This window comes from Hydra viridissima, unplaced genomic scaffold, assembly GCF_058129835.1.
Source record: "Hydra viridissima isolate aposymbiotic clone 2 unplaced genomic scaffold, HvirCarnegie_v1 scaffold_2, whole genome shotgun sequence".
In the NCBI taxonomy this organism is placed as follows: Eukaryota; Metazoa; Cnidaria; class Hydrozoa; order Anthoathecata; family Hydridae; genus Hydra; species Hydra viridissima.
In genome coordinates this window covers 4,621,878-4,647,173 of record NW_028324301.1, presented here as the reverse complement: position 1 = coordinate 4,647,173, position 25,296 = coordinate 4,621,878, and the positions used below count along the sequence as shown (strand labels likewise).

The window sequence follows — 25,296 nt, the reverse complement described above, 5'->3', positions numbered from 1 at the left end:
TCGTCATCATCATCATCGTCATCATCATCATCATTATTATTATTATCATTATTAGTATTATTATTACTTTTATTATCATTATTACTTTATTATTATTATTATTATTATTATTATTATTATTATACTTTTTATTTATGATAATTGTTATCGTACCAATAAAGACACTGCAAAACAAATTTTTTTAAAAGTCTTGCATCCTGAAAAATTTTGGGTGATTGTGGCAGATACTTATAGGGTATGCACAGATATAGTTTTTTGGTTTTACTGCATCATGTGAGAACTTTAAGAAATAGACATTTATATGTTTACTTATTTAATCACGTTTATGTTCCCCATGAGCCATTAAGTTCAACAGTATTAAAATTTTCCTGACAGCACCGAGATTCAGAGGAAAGAAGTCCTAGTGAGAGCGAAGGAAATGAATCTTGAGTGACATGATGCACTTCATTTTCTGGTATGCGCGTAGAAGCTTGTGTACAACTTCAATGCCGTTTTGCTCTCTGTAATTGTCCAAAAAGTTATCAACTAGGTCTTTGAATGCTTTCCAGGCACTTTTTTTTGGCCAAACTAACAACTCTTCAAACTGGTTGTCACCCATAGCATGTCTGATTTGCTAACAAAAATCCATTTATTTTTGCGTCACTTATTCTTGGAAACAAATGTCTTAAATAGCGAAAACCTTCGCCTTCCTTGTTCAGCATTTTTACAAAATTTTTCATGAGTCCAAGTTTGATGTTTAGAGGAGGCAAAATATTTTCGCACGACAAGAAATTTGTGTGCAACATTTTTCTGTCCTTAAATTCAAACAAAAGTTATGACATAAAAGAAGTTTTCTGTTAAACGGTACGTGATACTTAAATTTTGACATGATATTCGTGATCAGCACCCAAAAATCTATAAAACACCTAACAGTGTTCAAGAAGCAAAAACTTAGTTGAGCGGTTGATATTACTCAAAAATTGACGTCATTAGAAGCTTATCATCATTTCCGTAAACATCCATAAAGTTTTTTATACTTTATTAAAAAGAAGTTTAAGGTAGATTAAAGAGTTTAAGGAAAAATAAAATTGTTTACTTTTTGTTTAAAACCTTTATACCTAACCAACTTTACTACAGTGATGACAATTTTAAAAACTTCTCAAAAATGACTTTTAGTTAGAGCTGACTTTATTTCAAAGAAAAACCACATAAACAGTTGTTTTTGTGGTTTTCATTAAAAAAAATTCGTTAAAAAAATAATTTTTCTTTTTATAACGAATGATCAAAGCAAATAAGCCTGTTTTATACAATAAAAAAATGCATAAATTTTAAAATAACTTTATCCACTAATAACCGTACGAAAAAACTCACAATTTTTTTTTTTAAATGTAGTTTTTGAGGTCAATAACTCTGATAAAATAAAAATTTCGTTTGTTATTTGAATCTGAGCCAATAGGAATGTTATTAAGAATAATAAGTATAGTGAATTCTTGGTAATTGTTATCTGCTAATGGATTTAACAAAATTGTCAAAAAAAAGCGATTTAATCAAATTACAAAATTGTAACCATATCAAAATATGTAATATATAACAATTGCTATAGTTCAATTAAATATATAAATAATATTTACATCTGAAATAATAATTGTAATAATGTCAAATGCGAATTACAGCTGTATCTGTTAATGAATGAATACTATTTTACAGTTACTAAAAATATAATAGTGCAATGAGAATAGCATTAAGTTGTTTCATAATACATTGGAGTATTATTTTGGTCTCTACTGATATAAAGGTAATTTCACTTTGCTGATCTATTATATACAATGTATATATATATATATATATATATATATATATATATATATATATATATATATATATATATATATATATATATATATATATATATATATATATATATATATATATATAGTGTGGTGAAAGGTGTGGGTGAAAATTGTAAACAATTTCTATTCTTCACCAAAGGGAATATTAAGTGGCTATTTTATGAGTATTTTTTCATAATACTTTGATGCTGAGCCTTGTTCTAATCTTCTATGAATGTAGCCTTCTTCTAATCCTCTTCTTCACCTTGTTTCACAGGCTTTGGGTGTTTAGTATTTGGCCTTTACTTAAATGATGCTGGCTTTGACTTTGGTCCTAGAGTCTTTTTTTGACTTCAGCCTTGAATATGGCTAGCCTTAACCTTGGGCTGCTGGACTTGACTCTATCTTTGATTATAATATATGAAGTTGATTTTATTTTTCTTTTCATTTTAGTTACTTACAATAGCTGGGGAAAATTTAAAAAAAGAAGTTGTTTATACAATTGGAGATAAAGAAAAATTTACACTTAAATGTGAAACAAATCTTAAAGTGAAATTTTCATGGAAAGTTTGTTTGTCATTTAATGATGATGTTTGGAGTCAAACTTCATCTTATATCACATGTGAAGACATGTTTAAAAACCAAAGTAATTTTTGTATAGACATTGAGCCAGGTAATACTGAACAGCATTATTACTATGCTGATAATAGAGAAACCTCAAACTCAAGCAAACTGGTTTTATTAAATGACCCAAATGATCCACATGAAGGTTGCATAATTTGCACTGCTATTCATCCTAACCAAACTGTGAGCTACTTGACAAGATATTATTTTCATGGTAATTTCTTTTCTGTAATAGTTAGAAATTCTAAGTTGCAAAAGTTTATTAGCACAATATTGTTATGTTGTTAAATTGGTAAAAAAAAATGCTTCTATATGATATTGAAAGCAATTATGATTTTGAAATAGCTCTAAGGAGTAGAATATTTATTCTTTTTGGATTCAATGTTAAAGTTCTATGTATTTGATTAATGGATAAACTTATTAAGTTTTAAAAAAGTATTAGTTGTACTCAAGAAGAACTCCTGAAATATAAAATTTTTTATCTAAAATATAGATGAAAATGAAATACTTAAAAAAAACTAAGCTTAAATATAGTACTAAAAATTACCATAACATGTTTAGCTACACCCAAAAGTTTGTTTTACCAGCTTTTAAAAATGATGGTAATCGCATTGAATCCAAATAGATGCTAACTGGAATCTCAGTTAGAATTTTCCAATTCTAGGATTGTTTGTGAAAAAAAAATTAACTCTTAAATGAAAGAAAAATGAGTTATTCCATAAGAAAGTAGAACATGTATGTAACCCACTATTTCATATTTTCTTCATACTTTGTTAAAATGATCACCTACATCATATAGATTACCTTGTAAAATTTAAGCACTGTAATCAAGTGGCTTTTTGACATATTTTTATTTAAAAATCACCTGTTTTGAAAGATTTTAATTTTGAAGATGAGGAATCAAATTCTCTGATTCAATGGCCTTTAAATAAAGTAACTGAGATATTTAATAAATCAAATTCAACCATAACTAAACCCAGGAAACTTAAAGCTGAAAGGTGATATTAGCACTTCCAGAAAAAACTAATATTGTTAGAATTAACCTAGACGTCATAGGTAAAGTGGAAAACTTTTATTATATTGATCAGCTCAGTTGGCAATTGCCAGGTAAAAGGATTTTGCAAGTATATTCAAAAATAAACATGTATCAAAGCAATTACTTCTTTGCAATATTGATAACCCTTATTCCAAAATAGGATTTTCCAAATTTGCTCAGTTGAAGCCAAAGTGGTGTCTCTATGCTGGAAAAAAAGGAACCCATGCTGTATGATACACCGGAACCTAAAACTTATGCTTAGTACAGTTAAACTGGAGAAAACTTACCATGAGTTTGTTAAGAACATTGTTTGTAGTTGAAAATCAAGGGAATGCATGGTCGATTGATGCAATAGTTGCACTGGAATTCAGAGTGTTATCAATTATATAACCGCAAATTTATTAAAAAATGAAAGTCATCCATACCCCAAATGCATTGTTTTGGTTGATTTTGCAGAAAACTTTAAATTTGTTATACAAGATGAAACTCAGAGTTGCCACTGGAACCAATGACAATGCACACTAATCCTGTAGTTATTTATACAAAACCTGATCAGAATGCCACTGAAAGTCAACAAATGTCTTTATGTTTTATATCTGATGATTTAGTACATGTTGGATTTGTTTTTTGTGTTATGAAAAGAACTGTTATATTTGTACAAGAAAGTCTCCCCAATAAAAAAAATCCACTAATTTTCTGATGGTTGTGCTGGCCAGTACAAAAATTACAAGCGTTTCTTAAATTAATACCATCATGCTAAAGATTTTAGCATGATGGTGTTAATTTAAGAAATGCTTGTAATTTTTCAATATAATATCTCCAAGAAGTTAGAACAGAAAAATATTATATCTACAAATACAATATGGTTAAGTGGGTTGCCTTGGTATTAGAAGTTGATAAAAACAATAAAGATGTCCTAGTAATACTTATGCATCTTCATTTACGCAATTTATGATTTTTAAGTAACAATATCTCAAAAACCCATTTGATTGTAGTGCTGAAGTCTTAAAAGATGATGTAGGTGATCATTTTGACAAATTATGAAGAAGATGGCAGGTTACATGCCTGAAATATTTGTCCCACTTTGTTATGAAATACTTCAAAATTTATTTATAGATTTGGAGGATTTTCACAATCCTTCTTCATTAAAGAAGAGTTTATGAATTTAGTCCAGAAATATTTTGTCATTGCTAAATTTTTTAGTTCAGAAGATTATTTTTAAAGAATTATGCTTTATTGTTAGTGACATTATTAACTTTTTATTTTAAAATTATAATTAGATAAGTGTGGAACACCAACTCATCAAGCAGCTGCTGCACATAGTATGACTTTTTTTCCTAGTTATTCATATTTGTATTCAGTGGAATGTTTTCTTTTGTTTTAACTCAAATAAGTTAGAATTTAAAAAGAAAGGGTCAATAATATAAAATCTTCATAGTGTTTACGTTTGATTGGTTAGTGGAACTTTCTCTTGCTGTGTAACATACTGCACACCATGAAATGCTTTTGAAAATGTTACTGTTTGAAGTTATGTTAATATCAGTAAAAAGTATGATGATTAAAAATGATAAAGTTCAGATAATATTAAATATTGTCTGCAATTTTTTTTTCTGGTATTTCCTTTGTGTTTATTGCTCTGCACCAAGAGCATGTGTTTACATATCTGAGAAGCTTTTTCATGACTAAAGTTATGAAATTTTATTTGTTTCTTTAGGCTAAAAAGTGAACATGTATTTAAGTAAAAAAAAAGTGAACATATTTCAGTGAAATAAAAGTAAACATACACTGCCATTAATAATTATTCAAATGACATAAAGACTTTTAAAAAAATGCCTGTTTTATATTTCGTTGATTTTTATTTTTGTAATATTGGAAAGTCATGGTGATGTAAGCAGATAGATGATTTAAGTTTTTAAAATGTTATATACTTAACAATAAATGGTTTCATGCTATCTATTTTTGTTTAAGTTGATATTATTAAATAAAAAATGTCAAGAAAATGCAAATTATCAGTAGAAACACAATTGGTAATATTTACATTGTGGTGAGAAAAACATTAAATGAGACATTGTTAAGATTTCTGCTTCAATGGTATCGAATATTACAAAAAATAATGGGAGAAACTGCAAGTATGGTCAATCAGAAACAATCAGAGTGTCATTAGGGTGTCCTGTGGTCAATCAGGGTGTCATGTGGTTAATCAGAAACAATCAAGGTGTCATTAAATTACATCTGCTACTGAAGAAAAAAGAATTGCTATTATTAGTAAAAAAAAAATAGACTAATAATTGCCCCAGAAATTACAAATAGTATGAATAGTTTCTGAGAAGATCCAATATCTGTGGCAACAGTGAAGAAGCAATTGATGGAGGCAGGTCTTGTTGTTAGAATAGCTACAAGAAACTACTTCTTTGGCCCCAAAGTAAGAAGAAAAGTTTACATTAGAAAATGACATGAAAAATTAGTTTTTGGTTCAAAGAAAAGAGTATTTATTCAAAGAGATGTTGGTGAATGGATGATGAAATACTGTGTGGTGCCAAATGTGGAGGTATTGTCATAGTGGAGGTATTGTCATGGTGTTAGATTGTTTTGGTGGTAATATTGGTGATATTTTTAAAATAGATGGAATAATGATGTAAGAAATGTATTTGGGGATTTTAAAAAATTGTGCCATTTCTTCAGAAAGTCAGATAATTATAGAACCATTTTTCAAGAAGATAATGACCAAAAGCATTCCTCAGAATTTTGTAGGAATCATTTAAATGAATTAAAAAAATGGTTTGACCATTCCAATCAATTGATCTTTCCCCTTTTATGAAATGAATCACACAGAAAAGTCAAAAGGTTAATGCAACAACAGTGAAAAAGATATATGGCAAAAGCTTAAAAGTGAGTGACATAAAATAGACTTTCAAAAATTTGCAGCTATTGCCACTCAAGGTGGCTACATAGATGAGTGCAAGTTATGAATTAGATTTGTTAATTTTTTTCATGTAACTTTAATAGTAACAGCATATATTTCAAGTAGATTTCTTTTTTAATTTTTTCCCTTGTTTATAAGTAAAAAATTGAAAACTTTGAAAAGTAGTATCATTCGAATAATTATGGACAGTATATTTAATATAGTAATTTGTACATCTCACTAAAAAAATGTAAGCATATATTTCAGTGAAAAAAAAAAGAGAATATGTGAAAAAAAATAAAACCTTTTTTAGCTATGAGTTATTTTGGAAAAGAAAAACAAGAAAAATTTTCTACACCATAAAATGTTTGGCAATGATATTTAAAATGTTTAAATTATTTCTGCTAAAATTGATTGCACTTATTGATTGATGTTTCAGAGGGTTTTTTTGCATGTATTCATATTTGATTCTCTATTAGAATATCAACTTTGTCGGGGGAAACAATCTGGATATAATCTAACAAAAGATAAAGATCAATGTTTTTCTAATAAGCCTGAGAATTTAGAAGTTATTCAAAATTTAACTGAACGTGGTTTACTTCATATATTTGTAAAATGGAAAGATCCAAAAATGCCTAAACTACGTAGTATATACGGATATAATTTGACTGGAATTAAACACTCGTCTGATGGCCACCCTATTTATGGAAATATATGCTACATCACACGAAAATATGGAATGCCTTTTGTAAGATTTCTTATGTTTATTTCTTACCATTGTAGTAAATTTTAGTAAATCGAAAAAAGTTTTTATTAAATCAGTACCCATGAGGTATATAACACTATGTCCAATTTTTTAAAGTTTCCTTTTTTAATTACCCTTATAAAACTTTTTATGACTTTACCAGTGAAGAGACTCTAAAACATTTGTAGTACTATGTCTGATTCTTAACAATTAGCCAAATATAAACTTTGAAGATGGACTTAGTAAGAATAAACTGCTAAAACTTTTGTTTGCTCTCCTGTAAAAAAGTAATAATCTGACTTATTTTAGTATACCTCTGGGGTACTGAAATATTATTTTGTATCACTCATTTCAAGACAAATTTGATATTTTACAAATTTAGACTTTACTCATAAAATAGTATAGAACACTAGAAAAGTATAAAAACAAAGTAACACAAAATATTTTTAAACAACTTTTTGTAATTCTTTCTCAATTTCTAATAAAAATGTATGAAGGCTAAATGCAAAATATTTTTAAATGTCCTTTTGTAATCCTTTTTCAATTTCTAATAATAAAAAAAAATTATCATTATAATGATGAAGCAATGACAATTCTTTTAAATCTTATTTAGAATGAGCAAAAGAAACTTCTCAAAAATATAAGTTTAGATATTGAAGAAATTGTAAGTATGAAATTGTCATTTTGTTAATTCTTTTAATTGTATTATTAAATCTATACTTACCTATATTAGCATATAAATCTATACTCACCTATGTTAGCATTTTTATATTTACCCATACTTAACATTTTTTTACTTATTATACAAGACATACAATACAATTAAAACTTTATAACATTTTTGTCAAGGTATTGTTAAAAAGCACTAAAATTATCCAATATATGATAATTAAGTTTAATTTGCAGTAAAATACAGCCTCAATAATTTTATTGTCAACCCCATCAAAATATATTTCTTTAAAAAAGTTTTCTCATCCCTAAACAAATCTTCATGGTTATTTCAGAAACAAAATAAAATGCTACTTGTGTTACTTATTTAAATCTGTTAATAGAGACAACATTCCAGGTTGATCTACTAATGTAAATCTGTTAATAAAGACAACATTCCAGGTTGATCTAGTAAGAAGAGTGGTGTGTACAGTGGGATTTTCAGTTGAAAATTAACAGAATTTAAAAATTATTCAAGTAATTTGGAAAACATTTAACTTAGTGAATTAATTTCTTTTACATTATAAGAATACTTTGTCATTTTTGAATTGTCCTCATCTACTATATTAGCATCAAGCAGGATAAAAAGATCTATATTTTTTCAAAAGTCTATTTGAATTCTATACAAATCTTAAAGAAGTTCTTTAAAATTCTCATAGAATCCCAAAAGTCTACAGAAGTTTTAAAGGATTTTGAAAGAATTTTTTGTTCTAGACAATTCAAATTGTTAACAACTCACTTTCAATAAGATTTCAGAGGCTCACAGCAAGCAGTCTGTGAATTTATAGCAGAAGCTGTTAAACACAGCTGGGCTTTCAATAAACTGGAAAAACATTCCATACAGTTACCATCAAATTTAAATTTCTAAAACCTTTTATTGATTTGCTCTGATATTGAAAGCAATACTAGTTTTATTGATAAATTGGGTACAAATATATACCTGAGAGCCATAGCTTGTATTTATTAAATCATCATTACATTTAGGTCATACTGTAAAATGAGTATTTTGAAGATGTATTCAAAAGTATTTTGAATGCTAAAAGAAATTTCATTTTTTTTCTTCTAAGAATGATGAAGCAGTGTATATTGCTAATCTAAGTGTGCTTTTCCAACCGACTTTTCAATCTGATGCTGAGTATGAGATTTCAGTAGAAGTTTTACCATTGTCAGATCCTGCAATAATAAGGTTTAAGGAAAGTTCTATGGAAGGTATAATGTTTTTTTATGTTGAATTTCTGTTTTTAAATTTAAAATCTAAGTTTCTTCTGATTATAATTGTTATTTTATTTCTTTCTTTTGGATAAATATTTTTAGTTATTTATGTATTTTGTAATTCATACTTGATCTTTAGATTTGTGTCATAATTACTATGAATTGAACAAAGTTCTTCCTTCATTTTGCTGTAAGTGAAATGCTCACGCAACTAATATAGAGTGAATAGATTCAAACTTTTAGAAGAGTTTAATATAGAATATTGATCTTGATTTTTACCATAGTTTCTTGGATGTGGGGTTTTTTTAATATGTTTTTAGTAGACTTTTTAATTAAATATTGTTGACAGGAGTTAAAGTATTTTTTATAGATATGGTAACTAACATCGTTATTTCAAAATGCTTTCCCGATAAATCTATAACTGTATCCTGGAAGATTCCTTCTAACATGAATTTTGAAAATTTAATGGATATGACTTACATTTCTCTGGATGGTGACACTCATGAAGAAATACATGAAATAAAAATGGTAACATAATATCAGTTTTCATGAAAGTTCATTTGCATTTAAATATATAAATGTAGCTAATGGACATATAAGTGTAGCTAATAGATATATAACTGTGGCTGGTAGATATAACTGTAGCTAATAGATATGTAATTGTAGCTAATTAAACTAGTGTTAATAGTTTACAAAATGTTTTTTTTAAATCTTTAGGAACAAAAAAGTTTTACCTTCGTCAATGTTATTTCAAAGAGTTATGGTGAAGTATGCTGATATTTTTTTACTGGTTTATCTTAGGTTCATTCCATATTAACTCTAAACTTTGTAAAAAACATTCAAATTTGGATGAATTATTTGAAATATTTTTAATAGACATTTAAGTTAATTTTTTTATATATCTGCAGTGCAGAATCAAACAATGATGATGTTTTTTACAGTAAGTGCCAAAAATAAAGTTGTAATTGATCTTTACTTTTAAGATATTATGTTTAAATACATTATAGCAATATGAGAAATGATTAATAAGACTGGGAGTAGAAGACCAATATGAACAATTTGAAGGTGCTAAGGCTGTTAAAAGCCAAAAAATACCACCTATCTTCATTAATTCTGGTGTCAAAATTAATCCAGATATACACTCACATCCTTAAGAAGCATGTTAAGCCATGGATCAGTTTTACCTCCCCTCCAGATGCCAAGAACCATTACAATTGAGCTTTTTCTCATACAGTGGAGAAAGAAAATCATAAAGAAAATCAACCAAACTTCTGGGAAAAAATTATTTGGCCTACCAATTCACCAGATTTAAATCAACTTAATTAAGAGTCAAAGGCATCTTCTCACATTAATGTCACCGACGTGAAAGCCTCCATCAACAAACAGTAAAAAACCATGTCAGAAAAACCTGCAAGAAAGTAAGTTTCAGAAAGAAAAGTGTTTTACCTGGTCAATACCACATTTTTAAGCGGGGCTTAAGAATTGAGGAGGATAGTACAGCCTTTCAATTTGTAAAAAGCACTTACATCAATCCTGTGGAGTTTTATTTGTATTATCCTATCTGTTTGACTAAATATTTCGAATCATGTTGAAAAGTATTGCTAGTTTGTCACCTATGAAAACTTTTTTTACAATAGTAGAAACAAATCATGAAATATTTAGGAGCTATTACACAAATTGTCGCATTGGTTTGACAAGGTTCTAACTAACATTTTTGCCAAAATTGACTTAATCATTTTATTACACTATTTAAATCATGATGAACAAAATAAACTGAAATTTACAACGATATAGCGCAAAACAAGCAAACTGTTAAAGTGCCAAAGTTCTATCTTCAACTTTATTTAACCAATATTTAGTTTGACAAGGTTCTAACTAACAATAACTTCATAATCTCTTGCTGGTTTTTATTAACTAATTATTATTATAGAGAATTTTATACCCATCAAAAATCATATAAAAAATAGGTCTCAAAATCAACAAAAAGTGTTCTAATTTGACACCGATGTAGAATAAAATATCATTAAAGCTATTTTTTGAAAATTAAAAAAAAAAATTTTTTGTAACGCTACTCAAATTGACACCTGTTACATTGCAAAACAAAATACTGGTTTCGATTAGCATAGAAATAACTATTATAATTCAAAATAAAAGGGGATTTATGAGCTAAAAATAACTTATTATTTTGAAGTAATGATGTTTTTGCATTAGTAAATTTACAAACTTACCGCAGTCAATGTAAGTACAATTTGCTGCGCCATTCCCTTACGGTAAGTTGATCTAACTATATTTTGCAGTGCATACCCCAAAAAGTAAGTCATTAGTTCTTCTTTTTTCTTTACTTTACAATATATGTGCACTTTGGAACATTGATCTTACAAAGTAACTTATTTTAACTTGTTAAATCAAAAATATCAGTAATATTAAAATTTAAACAACTTGTAATAAAACGTTTTTGTAGCAATAATAAAAACCGGGCTGTGTAGTTAAAAGAGAAACCACAAGGAAAACAATTGTAGTGAAAATGCAAATAAAAACTGATGACCACATTAAAAATCAAATTTTTTCACAAAGGAAGTACGTCTATAGATATTTTTTTCATGTAAAAGGAGAAAAAGTCAGTGTTTGCAAAACATTTTACCTAACTACACTGTCAATTTCACAAAAGCTAGTTTACACAGCTCACAACACCAAAGATGTTAAAACAAATACTACTGCACAAGATCTACAAGGTAAAATTATGAAAGGCAAACGTACACCGCAGAGTGCACCAAAATGTACACCAACTCAGCTAGGGATATAAAATCTTTTCCAACAGTTGAGTCACATTGTTGTGTAAGTACCAATAGAGAATACCTTGAGTCGCATCTTAATATTTCAAAAATGTATAATCTTTACAAAGAGAAATGTATAAACGAAAATGTTGAACCAGTAAAAAAATCTATTTACTACCATACTTTCTCCACCGAATTCAATCTTGGTTTTCACATTCCCAAAAAGGATAGATGTGACCTTTGTGAGAAGTTTAAAGTTGCTGAAAACACTGATACTATGTCTGAAAAGTTGAGAGAAGACTTTGAAAGACATCAAGCTTTCATCAAATGCTGTGTTACGTTTTTTAAGAGACAATCCTAACATTAACTCAATCACTATGAAATATTCCCTTCCAGGTCATTCATGCGTCTAAGAGGTGGATCATGCCCATAGCAAAATTGAAAAGCTGATGAGGAAAACTGATTTTTATAGTCCAATTGGATTGATAAGGATGTTGAAACAAGTTAACAGAAAAAATCCTTGTTGTATCATTCAAATGAAGCCACATGAGTTCAAGGAGTATTCAGTAACAGCAAAGCTGTTTAATTACAAGTCAGTTCCTTTTTCTAACATTGCTGTTCTAATATTTACTTAAACATCTCACATTATACATTTTAAATATAGCCATAATCGCAATGGACCTATGAATTGTCCGAATGTCAAGTTCAATGAAAAACCTAACAGAAAGAATGCAGCAACAAGTACATCAACTTCCACTGCTTTGAATGTAAAACCAAAAATTCAAAATTGTACAAAGGAACTTGTAGACTTAAAAAAAAAAAAAATGATATTAAAGCTGCATCTCCGTTTATGCCTCTCGAGGACAGAGATTACTATCGAGTTGTTCTTCACCTATAAAATAAACATGAAAAATTTTTAATGGTTGTACTTAATGTAATAGTTTTAAAATGTACCAAAAAATGTAGTACAAAAAAAAAAACAAAAAACGAGTAAACAAAATGTTGTAACATTGTTTTGTGACTGAAGCAATAATCTAATTTATAAAAATTAGCTTTTTATTATATTATTGTTTCAGTTACAAAATTTAAAGTAACTAACTGCTTCAGTCACAAAATTTCAAAGTAACTAACATGTTTCTAACTACCGTTAAACAGCAGTTAGAACCTTGTCATAGTGAGAATATGATTATTTTACTATGACAAGGCTCTAACTGCATTTTGGGGGTATTCATTTTTCTATGAAGAGTGAAATATTTTTTAATAAAAAATAGTATATGGTTATGTTATCATGAGTAAAAAATGTTATTGATGGATTTTAATAATTTTTGATGGTAGGAACATAACAATTTTTAACATTGATTTTCTCAAAACTACTCACGGATCAGTTAGAACCTTGTCAAACCAATGCGACGAAATAGCATCAGTATACAGTATGACCATATTCTATAACTGCACCTCATTTTTGCATACTTTGTATGTTCAATCTGCAAATGATGTATGGAACAATGGTTTTTTGCATACATTGGTTGAGCATGTGCTGTTTATAAGCTTTTTTTATATTGTGTTTGTTACACATATAAAATAGATTAGTTTTCAACATTTTGATTGCTCTTCTTTTATAGCTGCACAGGAAGTATTTGTTTAGTCAGCAAAATTTAATTGGATAAATTCAAGTAAATTGCTTCATAATATCAAGAGTAAGTGTATTTGATAGAAAGAATAAAGGAATGATAAAGGTTTACAAACAGGAAGCAGTGCCATTTAGAGAAATCACAAATAGACTAGGTAGATCTGATTTGAAGGCAGTGATATTTAAGTTCTAAATATAATTTCTATTTCCGCTTTTATTAAGTTCTTGTGGCATTGATTTAATTTCTAATTTTAATTTTACTTGTTCTGAATCAGTTCTGATGAAATTAATTTCAGTTCAGTTCTTATGATTTTGATAATTTTACTTATTTCAGTTACTAATTCAGTTCATATTTTACTTCTATCAAATTTTACAGCAATTAGTAGTCCTAACGGCACTTTTTTTTTTTTGAAAAAATTAGCACTGAATGAATTTAGTTGTGTTAATTATTACCTGGCAATTGGAATTTTAGGTGAAACATTTTTATCATCTTTCAAAACAATGGCTGATCAAGGAATGCCATTGAGTAGCTGGTATTAACAATCATTTCAATCATGCTGTCCTGATGCACTTGATATTCACTTGATTCCGTTAGCCATGTGGTGATTCGGTTCTCAAAGCACTCTATTATTGTCTGGGTCTTTGTCTTTCCACTATTTCAGGAAGTTGTAGAATTGATTTCATCAATTTTATGTTTCAAATATTTTTTCTGCATTTCATTTTTTCTTTTCATCTGTGTAAAATTGGTGTGTGTCTTTATGTATTACCTGAATATGCACTACCAAGTTACTGGATTGTTTTCTGGTAATCTCCCTTATTATTCTTGTCATGTACTGGACATGTGGATTTGTTGGGTTTTTTTTATCGTAAACGAAGAATTTTCATACAGGATTGTCATGTTTCCTACCAGCTAATTTTAAAGCAAGTTGAATGAAAATTTTTTTAATATTCAATAAGTTTTGTTCAGTAATTATTCCTAATTCTACTCCTATTTTCATTTTTTGATGCTTATATTCAATTCTACTTCAGTTTTCATTCTTCAGATAATTCCTAATTTTAGTTTTTATTCACATTTACAAAATCAATAATTTTTACTCCTAAATTTACTTCATGTTAATGAAAATATCACTGTCTGAAGGTGGTAAGAAGTTACTTAAAAGATCCTAAAATTTAAAATGTAATGAAATGTACTGAGGGTTCAATTGACTATTAAAGCACACAAAATGTTAACACACAATTTGAATATTTTTTTACATATCAATTGAAATGCAGTTATAGAAATTAGCCAATTAATTTCACATAAGTGTATATATAAATTCTTAATAAAATTACTTTTGTTAATATTTTCCCCTATTTTTTGTTCTATTTACTATATTTTAAGATGTATAACAATAAAAATTATAAATATCTAACAAAATATGGCTAAAAAGTGGGTGCGGCTATATCAAATGGCTGCAGTGTAAATACTGAACTATTTTTTGCAATGAAATTTAATGTATCATTTTGAAATTAAAAAATTTTTCTGTTAAATTGAGGAGTAATCATACATAGATAAAGTTAATTTAACTTTGTTTAAAGTTACTTCTTTTTTTTTCCTTTAAAGATTTACCTAAAGTTTAAAAATGGTAACAACAGCTATCCACAAACATTTACATTAGATTGTTCTGGTAAGTATACAATCTTTTATTTTCAGCTAGTTTTATTTTTCTTTGCGTTTTTTGAGAACTACTGGTATATTCAGTAAAATTAATACAACTTTAGTTTAATCAAGGTACAATTTGTTTAATACCCTTCAGTGATGTCTTTTAGTAAATGGAAATATTTACTTAAAATCACTAAAATCAAAAAATGTCCTAATTTTTTAAAGTCAAAGATATTAATTTTTTTATTGACTGATTTAGGGATCTCTAAACATGGACTAAAGGAAACAGTTCGTATAGTAATCGCTGTGGGATTGCTATTTGTTTTATGTTTATGTTTGTCTTGTGGAATAAAGTTTAAAAGGGACTTTTGCTCCTTAATTAAAAAACTCCGAGCATATGAAGATCGAAATTTACTTATGACAGTATTTAGTAGTAATAATGAACCTCTCATCATTCAAACTAGTAAGTTTTATATATTTTCTTTTAATCAAAAGTGAAATTTCTAGGTAAATTCATTAGTTGAATATCAAGTATGCATAGAGTAGTATTTGATGTTTTTTTTTTTTTTTCTTAAAACTACATAAGTAAACCTGCTCATGTAAGTTAATTTCAGAGTTTTTTCAAAGAAATGGTTTATTATCGAACTTATTTATTTTTTTGTTACATTCTAAACCAAGTTATTATAAGTTATTGAATTACTGAAAATATATTTTAGTACAACTTCCATATCTTTATGAAAGTGGTACTGAAGTATGTCTTTATGAAAGTGGTACAGAAGTATACTGTTTACCAAGCATTTTTATGATTTAACAATTTTGACTTTTTTACATTTAGTAATTAAGAGTTTTTTCATGAATTGATTTTGATTTTTTAATGGTTGAGTACCATATATACTGATATTAGAATATTAGAATATTAAAATCAATTCATGAAAGTTGACTCCGTGTACCTGATATTTTTAACTGAAAAGAGTATTTCAATCTTTTATAACTTATGTATTAAGTATATTTTCCACATTAATATTTTCATCTACTTACTTTGTTAAGGAATGTTATAAAAATCATAAGTTATTAAAAAGTCTACATAGCTACTGTTGCTATTTTCATCTTCCCAGATGGCATCATTCTCTGTTCCATCAATTTTATTAGAAACAGAACATTCTTGAAATGATTTTATAGTTTTTTCAGTACAACTCATGCCTCTTTTTTCCAATAGGAAAATCTTGATAAGATGCTGCTCTTGATTGTCCAGCTGTAAAAGTTTTCTGTCCTGAAATAATCCAGAATGTTTATTTTTTAATTAATTTTACGACTTAGCTGTATGAATATTAAAAGAATCTTATATTAGCAGGCTTTTTCAGCAAGATCTACCAGGCAATGATCCAAACCCTTTCTTATTCTTTTTTTTTTTGTGTGTACAAGAGCTACTGTGCTGTTTGGAAAATTTTCTTTCTTAGGCCATGTTATTCATTTAAATGTTACAAACAGTTTTAACTTATCAGTCATGCTAGCTAAAACAAATGTAAATCTATTTTTTTTTTCATATTCAATAGTTTTTACCAATACAGTTTTTTTCCTTTTGTGTTTCATCCATGTTACCTATATTTATCAAGTTGTAATTATTTTGCTGTTTTTTTTTTTTACTACACAGATTGGAATTTAACAATTTTTCATCTCAGTTTTCTGTCAATTTCTGGCGCATTTTTGTTTTGCTATGAATACTTCGTCATTGAGTTGCATAAATCTTGAATATTAAGAACATCCACCAGTAATGTTATTGATGTTTTCAGCTTTTGCAAGTTCTTTTCCTTTTAATCAAATAGAGTTTCTTCTTACTTTCAAGTCTATTTTCCTAAGTTCTTCAATCCAACTCTTAAATTGCTTTTCAAGTAACAGCAACTTTCATGGTTTTCCATGATCATTTTGATTTATGCATTAGTTCAAGTTTTTTCTTCTGTTTTCTCCAATTTCAAGCAATCTTTTCATCAATTTGAAATTCTCTTCCACCTGCAGCTTTATTATCTTCCTCTGAATACTTAAGCATTTTGAGTTTAGAAGTATGAGGTGATCTCATTTAGAAGACATTTTTTAGAAAGGAGAAATGTTAATGAATTGAAAAAACTTCTCAAATGTCAGCCATACAATTCATTCCAAGCATACACTAATTTAAATGCATTTTTTGTCAAAAAAATTTTTTTAATGTATATGAGATTATAAATGCATTTGATTAAAATTATTTTCTTATAGTTTTAACTCTAAAATTAAAAAGTTTAATCAAAAATAATAATAAATAAATAATACTCATTTGTATATGTCAATGAAATGTATAAGTTGACTTGATTTAAAAGTGCAGTTGGTGTATATGTTGACTAAGTGTATAAGTTGAATTCATTTTTTTGGTGTAGAAGTCTTCTCTTGCACCAGTATATACAGTATATATTTCATTAAAAACCTTCATGGAGGTTCTAACATGTAATAAATCTTTTTTAAATAAGTGTTTTAATATTCTATTTCTAGATAAAAATCTAATGATAATCTACCCTGATGGCTGTATAGTAGTGCAAAAGTTGGTTTTAGGCCTTGCTGCCATAATGAATTTCAAAGGATTTAAAGTTCTAGTGGATGTTCTGCAGACCCAAAGGGTGGCAGATGAAGGATTGGAGAATGTTTTAAGTAGTGATTTTAAAAAAGCAGATTATGTTGTAATATTCTGTACAGAACCTGAAGGTAAAATTTTTAACTTTTGAAGAAAAAAACCTCATCCTTGAATTTTTTAATTTTTTTTCATTATCATCATTTTTTTTTTATTGTTATTGTTTGTTTTTTTTTTAGATACAAGTTTGGAACATCACAGCACATATAAGTTTATGCTTAACATGCTTATTAATCAATATTCTAATGGAAACTCTAAACAATACATTGCAGTTTATTTCAATGATTCTAAAGATTATGTCCCTCTGTACCTTCATCACAAGTCATATTCTTTTCCTTCATCATTTGATGCATTTCTTCGAAACCTTCATGGAATACCATCACAGTTAGGAACTTTGCTAGAAGGATCTGAAATGGTTAAATTTAAGAAATTATTTTATTCTCTTTGTACAAAAATGAAAGATCAAGAGCATAAGGGTTGTAGAGCAAGTCTTTGTAGAAAAGTATGTTAGTTTTGATTTTTTTTAAATTTCATTTTGTTTGTTTTTTTAGCCAGTAGTTTTACTTTTTCGAAGGTTGAGCTGAAGCTCCTCTTTAAATTATAACTTATACTTAATTAGAGTTTCAGCATTCACAATTTAAAGATAGGCAATATTTTTATTTGATTAACAAGTTGGATTTCTGGTACTTGTAATGGAAGTGATGGAACACTGCTAGAAAAGTTTTTAAAATCTTGAAGCTGCAGCAGAATATTATGCCAGATATTAGGCCTTGATTCACATTTTATTTTATATTTTTCTTTTTATCATGTGCTGTAAACATCATGTAAGTCTTAGTATACTGGAGAGTTACAACAGAGAAGCAAGCTATATCTCACACATAGGGTCTCACACACACACACACACACACACACACACACACACACACACACACACACACACACACACACACACACACACACACACACACACACACAAAACACACACACACACAAAACACACACACAGACAGACATATATATATATATATATATATATATATATATATATATATATATATATATATATATATATATATATATATATATATATATATATATATATATATATATATATATATATATATATATATGCACAGTTTACTGTAAACACCACATCAGAACACGTGTAGATTTTTTCTAGTACATGTCTTAAATGTTAACACATACCAGATTTTAGTCACAGAAATGTGTTACTGTTTCAGAAGCCTAAGAATGTAAAAAATGCACAAGTGTTTCTAAAAGTCAATAAACATATCAATTTCCAATAGAAATTAGCTTAGAACACTTTTCAGATAAGTATTCAAATAACAAGGAAGATGTACTTGTTATTTGAAATGAGCCTTGGTATTTACTTTAGGCAGTTCAAACTAGCTTCTTGCCCAATAAAGCTATGTCATGCATTGAACTATATACTATATATATATTCCATTGACTATAAAACTGTGACGTGTTGATATTTATATCCTTAGACTTGAACAAGATGGTAAAACATCTTTAAATATCCATTCCTCAGCTTGTGAATGACATGAAAAAGTTTAATAAGTTACTGATATGTTTTAAGGTAATTGCTGGACACGTGACAGCAGGGATGTTACCTAGCAGTTCTCCCAATCAATCATGTCAAATTATGTTTCAGCAGATGTTCAGGATGAGTAAAATAACTGTTATTCTGCAGTACTGGAGACCCAATATTTTAATCTGGCCTGAATTGCTGGCACTGCTTCATAAGAAAAAAGAAATTTTTAGACCTATCTTGACATCCACTATCACACTTTATGTGAAACCATGTAGCACCATGGACATTGACTATGAAATTAACTAGTCTTTGCAATTGCTTTGATGCAACTATCTGTGACAAATACAAATGTAAGACTCATTTAGTTTTTGAGAGTCATCTAGCATGATTTGTATCACCTGGTTGGCTACACTCTAGAAATAGCGTGTACTGACTTGAATCACGTCCTACTGCAAATGTTAATACATTCATGTGTTATTGTCAAACCAGTCATCTATAGACTCTATTTCTTTCAAGACTGACATGATATCATCGGCAATATCAGTAGCTCGATTTTTTTTGGAATTACATGATAAACATATTTGTTTTCTGGAAAGGATATTATAACAGTGCTCCTCTTTCATACTTTTATGGGATTTAGCATCATGCACTAGAGCCATATCCTGTTTTCCATGACAGTTTCTTTGTTTCATCACTATGCAACTTGATCTCTTGTTCTCTCCAAAACTTCTGTTGTCTCTTTATTTTACTAGGGTCAGTTGTAGTCTCTAATGATAGAAGGTTTAGATTTTTTGATACTGCATTCACAATCATATATCTTTTTCTGTTACTTATCTTGCATCTATGAAGAACCTTACATAGTCTGAATATGTATTTATTTTGTAGAGAAAGCGAATCATCAATTGACTGGTCACTTAAAAACTTGCTGTCATTACTGTTCAACATGTTTTTGTGATCTTCTTCTTCATCATCATCTTCTTCATCTTCATCTTCTTCTTTGTCTTCCTATTCTTTTTCTTCTCCTTTTTCATCATCATCACCATCGTCAAAATCATCAGCCATTCCTGGTTGAGCACTTCTTTTTTTTCCTTCCTTGTAAACTCGCAAACTTTACCAATGATACATTTTCTACTTGTATTCTGATAAACCCAAAAATTCCATTCTACTGTTGATATTTTATATGAAAATTCACATCTACACTGATATTTGTCAGAAATCCCTGCACTTAGACACAAGCATATGCATCAAACAACTTTTAAAATGATTGAACTTTATTTTCAAATGATGAAAATGACCTTTTTTTTAATGGGTACTTATCAAGGTCACGCAGAAGTGAGATAAGTTCTTCACTCGAACCACAATGTTGCTGGCATAAATTGATGGAACACTAACTAGGTGAAAGTCCAGACAAATGTTTATCATCATGTAGGTGAAACAAATAACACTTGAAAATGTCTAAACAGGAAGGGATTTTATTTGTTGGTAGATCAACTGGATAGTCAAAAAGGAGATATTAAATTTGGCTTCTTGTTGTATGGGTCATGGTTAAAGTATGCAAATTTGTTAATCAATGGCTGAAACAAAAACAATTATATTTAAATTATATTAGAAATACTACTAATCTTATCATGTTGCTCTATGAAACAACAACTACAGCGATATTAAAAAGTAACTACAAATTTTGTTTAAAAGCTTATTTAAAGTATCATAAAATAGAGCTAAAGAAGATATTGAACTCTTTTTTTTTTACTATTTGCGAGGAATATTTTTCTTAAACAAATCTTGGATGGCATACTAAAACATTCAATTGTATATTAAAATGCAATCAAACATAATAACAAAAAAATATCAATTAAAAAAATTGCAATCTAAACTAGTATTTTAAACGTTCCCCCTTGTGCTTTTTTGCAAGCTACGCACCTTTTTTGCATTGATTTAACAAGATTGTTGCACATTTTGGTTGGAACTCTTCCCAAATGATATCTAGTTCTTGGTTTAGGTTACTTATGGATCTTATTTGGACCTTGACCAACTCTTTGTCCATCCAAGTCCAAATAGATTTGATTAGATTCAATTTGGTAGTAAATCTACTTTGTTTTCTTTTATCTGTGTTTTGACTTTATGAGCTGTATGCGCAGGTGCCATATCTTGTTGAAACTGCTACCATTTGTTTCGATCAATCAGCATGTGTACTGATGGAACCATGCAGTTCTCTAGCGTCTCTATATAGATGTGTTGGTTGATTCGGCCTGAATAAATGCTGCACATACCTACTCTGATAAAACTAAAGCTGCCTCAAATACCAACATTCCCACCCTCACCTTGCAACCTCGGTGCAACAATGTGATTGCCATACTTTTTAAATTTAAATCTTCTAACAAGAACTTTGCTGTTTTTGTTCATTACTTCAAAGTTACTTTCATCAGTGAAAACTACTTGCTTCCACTTTTCCAAAGACCACCCACTTCTTCCATCACCTTAATCTTGTGAGCCGATCTCTAGTTGTTTTTCATTAATAAAAAGTTTCTATTTGTAGTTGAAGAAAGACATTTTTCACAGTTTTCGTTGAGTATGTTGCTAAGTTCACAATAACCAAACCTAGAATTGGTTCTTATTTGACAAAATATTTGACTGTTTTTGCACTCCACAGTTGTTGTTTTTTTTAGCCTTCTGGGTCCTGTAACATTGTTGCCACCTGTCGTTTTAAATGTTTTAAGGGTATTTCTGATGTAGCTCTCTGAAATTTTTAATCTTCTTGCTATTTTTCTGTTACTGATCATCGAGCCATCCTTCAAACTGGTCATCATTTTATGCAACCATTTAGAGGAAATTGTCAAACTGACAGATAACACTACCAGACATGAATTTTTATACAAGACAAGCTGTAACGAAAACATTTAGTTCTTAATAAATGATGAAAGAAAAAGTATAGGTTTGATAGTCTAGGTCGAAAAATTTTTTTGTAAAATGGAAATTTTTATTTCTCCATTTTTCATATACTTTACACTAAGAGTAGTCGATGGTTATAATTTCTATGATGCTTTTACCCTAATGAATGCATAGGACAAATACATTTATTTGACTTGATATTAAAAAAATTATCATGTATTATCACTTAAGATTATTATTACTTGCAATGAAGATGATGATGATTGGCTGCCTAACCATGAGCTGAAGTCTATCAGCCAGAGACAGCTGGACTTGTTTGTTAGGAGACTTGGCCTGTCCAAACAGAATGCGTATTTTGCTGGTTCAATGCTAAGAGAATTCGGTGTCCTTGCAAAGGAAACAAGAACGTCTGTTTATAAGACAAGAGACGCAGCTTACATGCTATTTTTTAAGAGAAGTGAAGACAAAAAATTTGAATTTTGCTGTGATATTCCTGGTTTGTTGATGAAGATGGGTATCTATAAACAAGTGGAGAATGACTGGTGGTTGTTCATCGATGGCAGCACAAGAAGTGTAAAGGCGGTCCTTTTGCATAATGAGAACGCGTATCCAGCCATCCCAATTGCTTACTCAATTACAGCAAAAGAATTTTAAGAAACTATGAAATCTATTTTCCAGCTTGTTCGTTATGACATATTTTAGTGGAGAGTTTGATCGGATCTGAAAGTTGTAGGTCTGCTGACAGGTATGCAAGGAGGTTACGTGAAATACACATGCTTCACTTGTTTGTGGGATAGCCGTGCTAAGCATGAGCATTACATCAAGAATGAGTGGCCAGCACGAGGCAATGCGACCCTTGGTGTTCACAATTTTTGCAATGAGCCACTTGTTCAGTCTGACAAAGTTATTACACCTCCATTGCACATAAAGCTTGGCCTGTTTAAGAACTTTGTTAAGGCATTACACTCTGACGGCAAACCAATGAAAATCATAAAGGAGACCTTTCCAAAACTGTCACTTGCAAAAGTTAAGGAAGGAGTATTCGTTGGACCAGACACTCGAAAACTTTTGAAAAGCCAACAGTTTACTGATTGACTTCTGCTGACTGACTTATAATCCTGTTTAGTTTGTTTTTTGTCAAATACACACTCATATACCTTAACATTGCTTAGTTCTATTACAAAAATGGGAAAACCGGTACCTCTAGTTTACCAAAAAATGGTTCGACCCTGAGAAATTTGGCTATGCATTTGGTCTTCAGGGCCATCCAAAGAACATTAATTTCGTTTCAAACCTCTTGTATAAAGTGAAAAGTGAAAAAATGTCTAGTAGTGTAAGTTAACAAAATATAACGGGTGGCAACTAAAAAACGAGACTGGATTTAAAGATATCTCTTTAAAGAAGTAAGATAAAACAAAAAGGAAAAATGTTTTAGAAAGTATTTTTATTCTAGTTTTTAAATATATAATCAGTTGTTCTCAATTAAACCATTTCTTCTGACTTTATCAACTAGGCCTGGTAAAGACTGAGCTAGGCTCCGTATAAGCTCAATATCAATTTTATTAAGGCAATACTTGATTCTAGAATGTAATTTTTTAAGATTTTCTGCATCCCAATTATTCTTGTAGACAAGGCCTTTCAAAATACTCCAAAAATTTTCGATAGGACGACATTCTGGCAAGTTTGCAGGGTTATCCGCTTTCTTAACATAATGCACGTTTTCCTTGTTTAGGTACATGATTACTATTTTTGCATAGTGATGATGATCCTAAATCTGGCCAGAATACATATGCACCATCTGAATGATACTTAATAATGAATGGAATAAGTCTCTTCTTAATACATTTGTTTTAATAGATTTTTTGATTTACAGCCAGTCCACTTGGTACAAAATAAGGTTGAGAAATTCCATTTTCAGAAGTAATTTCTTTTGAAACTTCTGTTTTTGTATTCTACTGTAGATGGAGTAGATTTTACATCACTAGTATAAAATATATCATTTCCATTGATACTGGAGTGATTTAACGTGAAATAAGACTCATCGTCAATGATTGGTTTACGATTTTTGAATTTCTGACACAATCGACTGCACTTAGTTCTAGCTGCTACTTTTTGCTGGTCAGAGCGTTTTGGAATCGTCATTTTTTTTCTTGACTTAATATTTGTTCTTTTTTTTAATGTTTTACTAATGTGTTGCTGAGTACAGTTGAACTTTTTAGCTGTCTATCGTTGAGAAACTCCGTCTATATGGTTAAACATGAGTTTGAGCCTTTCAATGTTTGTCCTGGTCATTATTTTAGCTTTTACTCTTTGGTACCCAGATTCACTTTCAGTACGTTTAATTATCTTGTAGATAGTACTTTTAGGTATATTCTCAACTTTAAAGTGGTAATAAGTGAACTTTTTACCAGCATTTTTGTAATTTAAATAAAATTCATACACACGTTTTCTAATCTCTTCTTGTTTTGATTTTATTTTTTTTATTCATTTTTCTATAAAAATAAATATACATAAAATATTTAAAAACTAGAATAAAAATAACTTCTAAAACAGTTTTCCTATTTTATTTCCTTTATATCCAGTCTTTAAATCCAGTCTCGTTTTTTAGTTGTCACCCGTTATGTACATAAATAGTGTCAAGACCTTATAATACCCTCAAGGTCCTATTGTATAGATGTTACCACTTTTTTTTTAATGTGTAAAATAACTTCGAATGGTAATGGTAAAAGAGCATTTTATAAGAGATCGTGCAGAAATTTTGAGAAATAAAAGAGTTTTATTCAAATGTTTGTTGGGATCGATTGTTGTTTTAAAGATGCTTATTCGATTGCGTAGTCATTTTTAAAAATATTTTTCCTTTATAGGCAAGTTTAAAAGTCTCTTCTAATTCCATTAACAGTCTTGAGGGCTACTTTAACACCAGCTCTGATGAATCGGAAGATCACATTTCATTGGATGAATTCCAGACGATTTTTAACAGCTAACTATTTGCATTTCAGTTTTTTAAATAGTTTAATTGTATTTAAGTTTGAGTTTTTTTTTTTAAATTTGTGAAATGCATTTTTTTTCTTAACTTTTTTATGCTTTATCTATTTTGTATATTTATTCAATGTATTTA

At 28.8% G+C, this 25,296-nt stretch overlaps 1 protein-coding gene across 1 annotated transcript; it reads left to right on the top strand.

The window, feature by feature from the left end:
* The first annotated feature begins 1,640 nt into the window (after positions 1-1,640).
* LOC149891637 (uncharacterized) lies at positions 1,641-25,296 on the top strand. Its single transcript, XM_090078660.1, has 14 exons — positions 1,641-1,774; positions 2,262-2,646; positions 4,749-4,790; positions 6,850-7,118; positions 7,729-7,779; positions 8,891-9,032; positions 9,175-9,225; positions 9,406-9,563; positions 9,753-9,803; positions 15,043-15,106; positions 15,341-15,544; positions 17,599-17,808; positions 17,914-18,236; positions 25,043-25,296. Exons 1-14 carry the CDS (start codon positions 1,709-1,711, stop codon positions 25,160-25,162), a joined length of 2,136 nt encoding a protein of 711 aa, XP_089934786.1. The 5' UTR covers positions 1,641-1,708; the 3' UTR covers positions 25,163-25,296.